Genomic DNA, 11,333 nt, shown 5'->3' with positions numbered 1-11,333 from the left:
GAGAAGTGGCTGGCAGGCAGATGTGCGCACATCTGGACAGCAGAGTGAGCACCTGTCCAGCTCCTTGGGGGGGCGGGGGGAGGGTTTCAAAGGCGCTGGCCGAACGCCCAAGCAGTCCTGACCCTGGGAGGAGAGAGGGGCTCTAGGAACCACCTTTTTCTCCCCTTGGGGCTGAGGTCCTGGGCCTCCCTCCTCCCAGGCCCCTCAGGCCTCCTGCCGGGATGGCTCCTGGTGATGCAGGCAGGCGCATGGGGGAGGGGAGGGGAGTGGGAAGGGGCTCTCTCGCACCCCCAGGTGTAGACATGTGCCCTGGAGTTAGGGTGTCTGCGCTGGGCTCTCTGCCCGCCCCTGAGGTGCTTTTGCCCTGCCATCGGCTGGGGGCGGGTGGGGGGGATGGAAGAGACACCCCCGTGAGCCTTTACGCCACCACCTGGACCTCTATTGGCTCCTTTAATGGGCTGAGTGGAGGGACTGCCACGTTTCACTGAGGACCCCTGGTGCCAGACTCCCTGGCAGGTCCTGCTGGGAGCAAACCCGGAGGGGGCTCCTCCCCAGGGTGCCGGCTCAGAGGTGGGGGGTCGCCCAAGGCGACCGAGGAGCTGCCTGCCCTTCTTGGTACCTGACCGCTCCCCCGCCCCCCGACCCTTCAGGTGCATCCACAGCCTGTGACGGTGAGGGGAGGTGGGGACACTCCATCACTCCTCTCCTGGGACCCAGGCCCAGAGCTGGGGATGATTTGGCCTGGCTCCCCGCCAGTTGGGTCCAGCACGGACCAGTCTTGCCCACAGACCCCAGGAATCAGGGTTCGTAGGCAGGATCAGCAGGGGATCTGGAGGTCAGGGGGTAGGCAGAAACCGAGCCCCAGGGGGGGCACCCACCGCTCGGGGCGGAGCATCGGCCCGGAAGCGGGCTGCGCGCTCCTTGGTCCCTCCCGCCGCATCGCTCCGCGCGGCTCCTGGCGCCGCCGTGCTGTAATCCGACTCCGCGCTCGTGGGGGGCGGGAGCCCGCGCGGCGCTGCGCCCCGGCCCGAGTGCCACATCACTGCCCGCCACCCTGCCCGCCGCCCACCATGCGGCCCCCGCCGCCGCCGCTGCTCTTCGCGATGCTGGTCCTCGCCGCCGCCCGGCCCTGGTGCGAGCCCACCCCGGACGCCGCGGGTAAGGCCGTACGGCTCGCGCCCTGGGGTGGAACTCGGCGCCCCGGAACCGGGAACTATCCCCCGCGTGACCCATGGTCCCCAAGTGGGCACCCTGTGACCTTGGACCTCGGGGTCTGCGCAGGAGCGGGCAGCCGGCTGTCTGAGCGCATCCAGGCTGGGACCCCCGGGCGGAACGCACAGGCAGCTTGTGGGCAGCGGAGGTACCCGGTGCTGTGGCCGGGGCTTCTTCTCGGTCTGGGCACAGCGGGCAGGGCGCCCTGCAGGTGGGGTCCGAGGGAGCGGATGCCAGAACTTTGCAGGAGGAGAGGTCGTCCGAGGTCCCCGGTCCTTCCAGGAGGGGGGCGGCCTCTGGGCAGGGCACACTCTTGACCCCTCCCTCCCATCTCTGCGGCCTGGACAACAGCGTCTCCGGAAGTGGGCGCAGAGGGCCGGGGAGGAGGGGGTAGGATTCTGGGGCAGGGGGAGGGGAGAGTGTCGGGAGCCAGGGACCCTCCAGGGTGCCGGGCTGAGGCGGGGGCCAGCTGGGGGCCCGGGCTCCGGTCCTGACCACACCTCCCGTTCTGGAGTGGGCCTTGCTGCTTTCCCTTTACGTTTAAAGGTGAGGGTGTACCTAGTCCGCTGCCCTCAGGGTTCTTAGCAGCAGCAGACATCTGGGCCCCTGGAGGGCGGGGGTCCCCTGGGGCACAGGGGTCTGGGAGTGTCAGATTCGGAATCTCTCGAGCGCTGGAGGTTTGTGGATACCTGAGAACTTGCGGGCACCAGCCCAGTGGGTGTGCCAGGAGCAAGATGCCTCTCGAATGTGCCGACGGCCATCGTTTCCCTTGTTTCTCCCTCAGCCCAAACTGAATTTTCTCTCCTCCTCTACCCCGCTTCACCTTTTCCTCCCCCACTTGCTACAGAAAGACCCGGGCCAGGCGGAGTGTGTATGGGTGTGTGTGTGTGTGTTCACACGCACGCCTGCACATCTGTGCACGGGATGCAGATGGAACTTGCATGGTGTCATGGATGGACCCTCCCCTGAGGGTCCTCTCCTGAGGCCCCAGGAAATGTCTAGAATTATAGGCTGGTCAGGGATTACAGTCCCCTCTTCCAGGAAGCTCTCCCTGACCTCCCCTTTTTCCAGGGAGAAATGCAGCCCCCTCCTCTGGGCCCAGGTTGCCCCTTCCTCACCTGGAGGGATGAGCAGGGTGGATCTCTGTCCTCCACTCCGTGGTGGCATCAGTGACTGTTTCTAGAATAATTCCTTCCTCTGGTTGGATCTTCTCCTTACAGATGAGCATGTGTGGTCCGTGGAAACCCAGTGCCTTTTCCAGACCGCACGCTGACGTGGGCAGGGCCAGGCAGCCTGAGTCCAGGCTTTTATGTCCAGGACTATATCCACGTCCTCACCGTCCCAGGGCTCAGAGCGGGCCCAGACGCTTCCCCCCGCCTGTCCCTTGCCTCCCTCAGGTCTTTATCTGGAGCCTGGGGTTTGAGGCAACTTTCATGCTCCTAGGGGCCAGGCAGGTCTGGGTTCAAATCCTGAATCCTCTACACTGCTGTGTGGTCTTGGGCAGATGGCCCGACCTCTCTTACCTCATTCTATTATCGTTCCTCGTCTCGAAGACCTTCAGCCCCAGGTCAATGTTGCTCCCTTCGTTGAAGACATGCTGACACCTTGTGGTCGAGAGGTGTAACGGTCACGTGTGGACTGCTCAAAGGCAGCCTTGGGACCAGCGCTGCCCGGCAGAACGATGCCAACTACATACATCACTTCACATTTCCCAGAAGCCACACGAGCGAGATAATAAGAAACAGGCGAAATTAACTTTAATAACAAATTTGATTTAACCCAATACATCTGAAACATTGTTTCAGTGTTTTGTCATCAATGTAAAAATTAAGAATGAACTGTTTTACGTTCTTTTTTAAGTGCTCGTGGCTACCGTCCTGCATGGTGTGTCCTCTCTCACACCACCTCCAGCCCGAGCTCCCCAAAGGCACCCCCTGGGGCTTGCTTATCGTTATGGGTTGAATTGTGTCCCCCAAAGATATGTTGAAGTCCTAGCCCCCCTTCCCCCTTCCTGTGACCGTGACTTTCTTGGGAAACAGGGTCTTTGCAGGTACGGCCACATTAGAAGGAGGTTGCACTGCTTTAAGGTGGGTCCTGAATCCAATGACTGGTGTCCTTAGAGGAAGGAGGAAATTTGGACACAGACACACCAGGAAGGACGTGTGGTGACAGAGACAGAGAGCAGGGTGATGTGGCCACAGCCAAGGGTTGCTGGGGGTGGAAACTGGAGGAGGCAGGAGGACCCTCCCCGGACCCTGCGGAGGGTGTGGCCTGCCAGCAGCTTGATTTCAGGCTTTTGGCCTCCAGAACCGGGAGAGGAACAATGTTTGTTGTTCCAATTTGTGGTTCTCTGTTACGGCAGCCGCAGGAAGCGAGTCCACCCATCTCTCTGCCTTGCTTCCGGTGCCCACCCTGGAAGTGTTGGTGACCAAGTCAGCAGATGCCGCGCCCTTGTCCTCCCACTGGGCATTGCTGTCTGGCGGGAGGGTCACAACGGGCCGTCCCTCCTTCTCCCCGTGCGACCCCGAGCCACTGTGTGTTGGGCCCTTACTGGGCCCAGGCCCTGGCCTCAGCACCACCTCATCGGACCCTCCAACAACAGTGGGCACTCTTAGTATCATCCCCACTTTACAGATGAGAAGACTGAGGCACAGAGAGGAGCTTGATTCCCGAACTTCAGTTTTCTCACCTGTGACTCAGGGAGGCTCGAAGCCACGTGAAACCGGGAGGATCCGCTTGTCAGATCCACTCAAGTCCAGGCGACCGTGTGGCATCTGATGGCTTTGAAGGAGCAGGCGTGGCAGTCACTGTGCTCCGGCCTCCCTGCCACGCGTTTGCCTGAGGCCAGCACAGGCCCCGGGGCCAGCGGGGGCTCTGCCCACTGAGCTCCTGCCGAGAATCTGAGCAGATCTTCAGGTTCGCCGCCCTTGGCTCTGGGCTGGGCACACGGCAGGCGCAGCCTCGGCGTGGTGGGTGCAGGCATGAGGAGGGGTGGGGGCCTTGGCTGGAGCCATCCGCCTAGGGAGGCCTCGGGCTCCCGAGCTGACTGAGTCGTGGCGTCCGTGTGGGTCCGAGCTCGCACGGGCCGTGAGGGCGGGTCGGCCGAGCTGAGTGTGAGTTCTGAGTGTGAGCCCTGGGCACGGATGCTCCCGGGGGTCCTGCTCCGATCGCGTCCTTTCATCTGTTCTCCCGACATCAGCGCAGACAAGCAGGTGACAGCGCAGCGTTCCAAGCTGCCCTGGGCCGGTTTCTGGTTCTTTCTTTCTTTCCCTTATGTTTTGATTCCTCCTCACGCCTCCTCATTCCGCAGAGGGCGGTGGGCACAAGTCTGGAGACACTTTAGACCGTAAAGGCGTGGAGTCGGGCGGGTGCGTGGAAATTCCCAGGCTGCAGGCTGAGAGCAGGTGCCTCATACTGCCTGGTGTCCTCACTCACCGCCAGCCTCATCCCAGCGGGCACTGCGGGGTAGCCGAGGGCACGGGTGGTGGACACACAGCAGCCCTCTCTGTTGCGTTAAGGGTGGCAGTTCCACTGCCTGGATACTTTAGGAAAATGATTCTCTTGCCCGTTTCTTTGCCAAGTGGTACCAGCCGGTTAGGACAGCCTGAGTCCTTGGCTCACCAGGTGGTGAGAGGGCACCCTGAACGTCTCCATCCCATGAGAGCTTCGAGAGCTGGCCCGAGGGGTCAGGGACTGTGGCCGCCTAGTCCACGGTGGGGGAACCGTGTGCAGAGGTCCTCACGGGGGGCTGCCTGGCCCCCACCGCGTCCCCGCCACTGGGGACTGACGTGCTCAGGCAGGTTTCCACGACCCCCAGATCTTAAGGCGAATCCCTAGAAGCAGGTCCCACCCTTGCTGTGGTCCAGGCCTAGTTCCCGATGAGGTTACGGGGTTAGAAACAGCCTTTCCCCCTGGTCCTAGCCTCCTTACCCTGCTCCTCCTGGGCTCCCCCTGCGCCCACTTCCCACTTTCTGTTTGTTTGTTTATTTACTTACTTATTTGCCCCTGGTCTTAGTTGCGGCAGCCGGGCTCCTTAGTTGTGGCATGTGAACTCTTAGTTGCGGCATGCGTGTGGGATCTAGTTCCCTGATCAGGGATCGAACCCGGGTCCTCTGCACTGGGAGCGTCAACCACTGCGCCACCCGGAAGTGCCCTCCCCACCACCAGCGCTGTCTCGTTTCCTGCCCTCCGCCACCCAGCCTGCCCTCCGCCTCCCAGGACCCCTGCACCAGCTGAGATTTAAATCTCATTTCCGTCTCTTGGAGCTGTTTTTTCCTCTTAGCTCTCACAGAGCACTTGGGACCTGCCTCTGATGGGGAACCTGGCGGGTAGTGTTGGTTGAGGTTGGTCTCACTGACCTTCCCAGGGGTCTCACTGTTGGGTCCATGTGTCTGGGCCTCGGGGAGGACCCTTGAAACCCACAGTTCCAAGGACAGTTCACGCGTTGGTCCTCTTCTCAGGAAACAGGAGACAGCACGCTGCAGAGTGTTCTGGAGGGGAGAGGGCTGCTGCCTGCCTGAGTCTCGGGGGAACTTGGAATAGTGTGGGGTGAGAGGCACTGGGGGGGTGCAGCCCCGGGTACAGCCTCTGAGGGCTGCTTGTTAAATATTTGGGAATCTGGTGAGAACTCGTTGAGCTGCAGGAAGCTGAAATTGGCCACAGTGGAAGTATTCTCACCACGGCGATCGGCCACCACTCTGAGCCAGGGCTCTTTCGTCCTGGCTGTCTTCCGTGAGGGGAGTCGTGTGACCTCTTCGAGACTCATTCTCCCCTCCTGTGAAATACGGGAGGACGGCCATGTGGACATCAGAGGGTGGCTGTGAAGGGGAGGGTGGGCAGGGGGCCGGCGGCCTGGCCAGTACCCAATGAGAAGCAGCAGCGCCTTTGAGCACATTTGGGGGACGACTGATGGGCAGGGGTCTGCTCCCCTGACAGCACCGCCCTTTCTCTCCCCAGGTGGATGTCCCAGGGCAGGAGCTGCGGACAGCGGTACGGTACACGGACTTCCTGGTTTTGTTTTGTAGCAGTGACGCAGGTCCTTCACACTATCAGAGCGTTTTAGGGGGTGGAACCCACCGTTCTAAAGTGGTGAGGAATAAGGTGGCCCATCGATTAAATCCAGACCCATTTGAAACAGCCAGAAGTCAGACAAAACGAGACAAGGAGGCCCTTCCCTCTGTGCAGTTGGGCTCCCGAGCCTGACTCTGCCCGGCCTCCTGCAGGGGGTCCTCCTATTCCCCTCCCCCTTCCCCCCCCCGCCAAGGCGGGATCTAAGTGGGCCGGGTTCCGACTGTGAGGTGTGCACACACCCGCTGCATTGGCTGTTCATCCTGTGCGTTCCCAGTCCTGTGCCCGGCACCTGCTGAGTCCAGGGCTGGGACAAGCCCCTTCCCTCCCTGGCCCTGAGTGCCTCCTTTGTAAAACGAGGAAGGGAATACTGATCTCGGGATGATTTGGGAGACGGCGTGGCTCTGACCTATCACAGGTGCTCAGAAGCACACGCTTCCTCAGTGCCCCTCCTGCCAGACTTAGGCATCGGGTGTATTCTAAGTGGAGGGACTAGATTTTTTAAAAGTAGGAAACTCTTTCCTCCATACGGAAGTCAGTGGCATGCCCTACCGTGGCAGACCCTCGGCCAGGGTGGCTCTCCTGCAGCCCTTTGGCACACGTGGAGGCTGGGACCCACAGAAGCCTGCCCTGCTGTCTCACCAGTGAGCCCCGGGAGCTCCTCTGGTCCTCCCGCAGGCCCCGGCCTCTCCCTGCCACGCTGCAGGTGCCCATCCCCTAGGCCCCGGCCCTGAGCGGGGGCAGAGCAGGCCCTTAGTAGGCGTCTGGGTGGGCCACCGTGGGAGGGAGTGACGTGGTGACCCCGCCTCCCCCAGCTACATGCGTGGACCTGCAGCTCCAGACCTGCAGCGATGCCTCCTACAACCAGACGACCTTCCCCACGCTGCTGGAGCATCGGTCCCGGGTGGCGGTGGAGTCCAGCTCCGAGTACATCCTGCTGAGCGTCCTGCACCACCTCCTGGAGGGCCAGTGCAACCCGGACCTGCGTCTGCTGGGCTGTGCCGTGCTGGTCCCACGGTGCGAGGGCGGCCGGGCGCGCAGGCCCTGCCGGCACGTCTGCGAGGCGCTACGGGACGCCTGCCAGCCCGCCTTCGACGCCATTGACATGGCGTGGCCCTACTTCCTAGACTGCAGCCGCTACTTCGCGGGCCAGGAGGAGGGCTGCTACAACCCCCTGGAGAAGCTGCGAGGTGGGCTCTGGAGTCCCGTGGTGGTGAGCAGCTGGGGGGCGGGCGGGCGGATAGGACGCACGTCAGGTGGGAAGTGCCTGGGCCAGGGCGCCGACAAGGAGGCCCTGGATGCAGGTGTGCGGCTGGGAGGGCGGAGATGTGTGAGTCCTCGACGGCACCCCTCCCCCACCTTCAGAGAACAGAGGGCACTGTTGTGAGGAGGGCCTGTCCCCCCGTGAGCCTGCCCGGCAAAGCCTGGCGATGCCTGTGGTCAGTCCTGAAAGACCACACGTAGAATACTGGCCGGGAGTGGCAGCTAGACTCCTCAAAGTGGGGTCTGTGGAGCCCCAGGGGAGAGGGGAAGAGGGGCTGCAGAGGTGGGCTTTGGTTTCTCGTGTGGACAAACCAGTGGAGGTAGAATGGGCAGCCCTGGGTGGTGGTGAGCCCCTCGTCTTGGGGGGTGTGCAAGGAGCTCCTGGGGCCCCGCTTGGTAGAGATGCTGGAGGAGGGGGGGCGTGCAGGCCAAGTGCCTCTGCAGGCCTCCCTACCCCCTGGCTGGGCTTCCAGACTGGGTGAGAAGGGATAGCTCCAGTGCACAGTGGAACCCACAGCAGCCCCACTAGTAGAAGCCTCTGTGCCACCCGCCACCCCAGTCAGCAGCCACTGGTCACATGTGGCTCCCGAGTGTGATTAAGGATCTAAATTTTGATTTGGTTAGATTTTAATGAATTTGAGCTTAAATGCAGATAGCCACACGTGGCCAGTGTGTGGCACGGGGCGGTGCAGAGTGACGTCGGCTTCTGGCTTCTCACGTGCTCGTGTCATGGAGCTCGCGGGGAAGTTCACGTGATCTGGGGCCAAGTGCTATACGCGTACTGTCTCATGAAGACCCCACAGCGACCCTGAATATTGGTGTAACCATTTTACAGATGCAAAGTGGAGGCTCTGGGAAGGCCAGTGGCGGCAGGCGGCCGGCTCCTGCCTGGTGGAGCTGGTGGGAGCCAGGCCAGTCACGGATGGATGGATCCATCTGTCCGTTCAGCAAAAGCTCTTGGGCACCTGCTGTGTCCATGGCTCCTGGCTGGGACATTGAGGATGGCGGGGGGCGGGGCACAGAGGTGCCTTGGGCTGGCCTCCACTCGCTGGCTGTGCGGGGCTCAGGGCTGATCCTGGAGCTGAATCTGGGGCGCTGGGGGTTCCGTCCACCTGCAGCTTCTGGGCGATGCGGTGGCCCGTGGGTGGCACCTTGCAGGCAGACAGGAGCCCTCTGCACGTGAGGACGCAGGAAGCGTGGACAGCGGGGACAGCCGGGTGGGGGACGAGAAACAGAGGAAGGAAACCAGACATCTCCCTGGGGTTGAGCCTGCCCGCCCTGAGAGAGCCCGCAGAGTGGGCTGGAGAGAGTTTATTTTGGGCAATTTTGCCACCAAATTACCAGTTCCATCTGCTTGCTTCTCCCTCGGAAACCATTCTGAGGAGAAACAAAACCACAGGGCAAGTGAGACGCTTGGGAAAAGCATTCCCCATCAGTGCTTCCCCCCAGGACCAGCCTGCGGGGACCTGCGTCTTCCTGCGCAGACACCCCGGGGAAGGGGGTGGGCAGGGGCCCCTGGGGCCGGCCTTGGGGTGCTTATGTGGGTGGGAGGGGACAGCCAGCTGGCCTGTGGATTGTGCTAAAAAGCATCCTTCTCTCGACCTGGAAGCCCAGGAATTTCTCCTAAGAAAACTTTAAAATTGGGGAAAAAGCTTTTCTCTCGCCCCCTCCCGCTCCCATCCCCCTCCCTCTCTCTCCGCCTTCCCCCCCCCCGCATGCTCACTGTTGTGTGGGTAATAACAGCTAACGTCTGGCCTCAGGAGGGTAGTGGAATAGTGGGCAGTAAGGAGCCTTTCAGAGCCTTGCTGCCTCCCTGACAAGATGTCGAAACTGTTTCCACCGCGATGCTGAGTAAACAACAGTAAAGGACAGAACCCTGCCTCCCTCCCCCCAGTTATAGCTTGACGCTCCCGGGACACCCAAAGTCAGGGGCGGCAGCTGAACGGAGCGTTCCCTTGGGTGGAGGATCCTGTCCGCGTGCCTCTTGCCCTTGGGTGGAGGATCCTGTCCGCGTGCCTCTTGCTTCGTGTTCTACTGTTCTGTCTTTCGTAAAATTTCCAAACTAACTACACATGATTGTTACTCATGGTAACGCCGGGAACTGTGTTGCTGGATACGTCTGCTGGGGGCTGTTCTTAGCTGTTGATATGAAGCATTAGAAAGAGAACTTTCATTACCAGCAAACACGGACTGGCCGGGGAGCCATCCGAGGGGGACAGGGGAGTCCCGACCCCCAAGCTGCCCCGGTGCAGTGTGGGTCGGGGTGAGGGCGCCGGGAGAGGGCAGGGCCCCTTGTCGTCATCGTGGGGTGGGGAGGGGGGCGGGCAGGCCCCAGCTGACCCCCGGCACCCGCGTCCCTCCCCCAGGAGGCCTGGACCTCGTCGAGGAGGCGCTGCCCTCGGGCCTTCCGCCAACCTTCCTTCGTTTCACCCACCACTCCTACGCCCAGATGGTCCGCGTGCTGAAGCAGACGGCGGCCCGCTGCACCCACGTAGCCAAGACCTACAGCATCGGGCGTAGCTTCGACGGCCGGGAGCTGCTGGTCATCGAGTTCTCGAGCCTGCCTGGCCAGCACGAACTGAGTAAGCCACTGTCGCCGGCGGGGGCAGGGGTGAGAGGCCTGGGCCGGGAAAAGGCTCTGGCCTGCTTGGCCTTGGGGTGCACGAGCCAGACCCGGGATCCTGATCAAGGTCCCCGATGTCTGGGGGACAGGGCGCGGCGGGGGCTTCGGGGTGTGCTTGGGGCACTGGGGTGCACGTCCCGTCCCACCGGGCATGTGTGACCGCTGTCACAGCCACATCGCTGGGAGGAGCAGCGGGGAGGCGGCCACGGTCCTGGAGAAGTGGGCTATACAAGTCAGGGGGCGTGAGGTGAGGGTGTACAGTGGCTGCAGGCACGTCGGGCCTTGTGCGTCTGTAGTGCAAACTTAACTGTGCTTTGTCTGTACCTTTCGTTGTTTTTGCAACCTTGCCCTGGCACACCCGGACCCCAGGCAGGTATGTGGGGCTCTGGGTCCTGGCCCTTGACGTTTGCTACTTTAAGTTGCGCGGTCCACATTCAGAGAGTGATGTGAATATAGCAATTTTCCCATTTATTTAAAACCCACGTCCATTTCAGCTTGAATCAGGCTTAGGTCCTGTTTGGAGACGGGGGAGCGCGTGGAGAGCGCCACATCTTACTGTCCCTCGCAGCCATGTTCTTGCAGGGCTGAGGAGGCGTCAGACTCCACCACAGTCCTGGGTCTTCTGCCATAACTGAGATGGGCCTGCAGTGCGGATACTGAAAAAACATGACTGTGAAACTGAATTTCAGGGCCAGGTCGAGGAAAGGCAGTGGGCCCTGGGGGCGGGGCTCAGGGGTCTGGCCCAAGAATCCAGACGTTCTAGCAAAGAATCAGCGCCCTGGCTGCAGCCTGTTTCCGGGGTGGCGGGAAGAAGATGATCACGAGACCCCCCCCAACCAGGGCACTGAGAGCATCGGGCACAGGGGCCCCGTTCTGGCCTCTGCCGGGGAGTCGATGAGTGAGGGTCCCTGTCCTTCCTCGTCTGGTCTCTCAGCTTGTCTGTCCCTGTGACTGTGGAAGTCGGACGGGATTGGTCTAGAAATAGCCCCACTTGACCTTGGTCCTTACCCCTTGTCTTGGTTAAGTGGCTCTGGCCCCTTTGCTGGGCTGGCCACACTCAGCCAGTTTCCATCCTGGTGGCTTGGGCGACATGGACGTCATGAGCCCTGAGCACTGTCTCCCGTCAGGGGCCAGAGGTCATCTAGCCCCACTCCAGCCTCCAAGGCCC

The 11,333-nt window shown here is 61.8% G+C and overlaps 2 protein-coding genes across 2 annotated transcripts in view; both read left to right on the top strand.

Moving 5' to 3' along the window:
- Positions 1-966: 966 nt before the first annotated feature.
- CPZ (carboxypeptidase Z) overlaps positions 967-11,333 on the top strand; it is a 23,695-nt gene continuing 13,328 nt past the window's right edge. The window contains exons 1-4 of the mRNA XM_067734969.1: positions 967-1,158; positions 6,169-6,201; positions 7,095-7,469; positions 9,909-10,124. Of these exons, the coding sequence (XP_067591070.1) occupies positions 1,071-1,158; positions 6,169-6,201; positions 7,095-7,469; positions 9,909-10,124 (712 nt within the window). The 5' untranslated portion in view covers positions 967-1,070. The remainder of the gene's footprint in view (positions 1,159-6,168; positions 6,202-7,094; positions 7,470-9,908; positions 10,125-11,333) is intronic.
- The window catches only part of LOC137223359 (guanine nucleotide exchange factor subunit RIC1-like), a gene marked incomplete at its 3' end in the record, with an annotated part of 2,006 nt that continues 967 nt past the window's right edge, over positions 10,295-11,333 (top strand). Inside the window, exon 1 of the mRNA XM_067734971.1 lies at positions 10,295-11,333. This exon is cut by the window's right edge and continues 437 nt beyond it.

This window comes from Pseudorca crassidens, chromosome 4 (genome assembly GCF_039906515.1).
Source record: "Pseudorca crassidens isolate mPseCra1 chromosome 4, mPseCra1.hap1, whole genome shotgun sequence".
In the NCBI taxonomy this organism is placed as follows: Eukaryota; Metazoa; Chordata; class Mammalia; order Artiodactyla; family Delphinidae; genus Pseudorca; species Pseudorca crassidens.
Note: the sequence above shows the minus strand (reverse complement) of the source record. Positions and strands in the feature narration are given on the sequence as shown.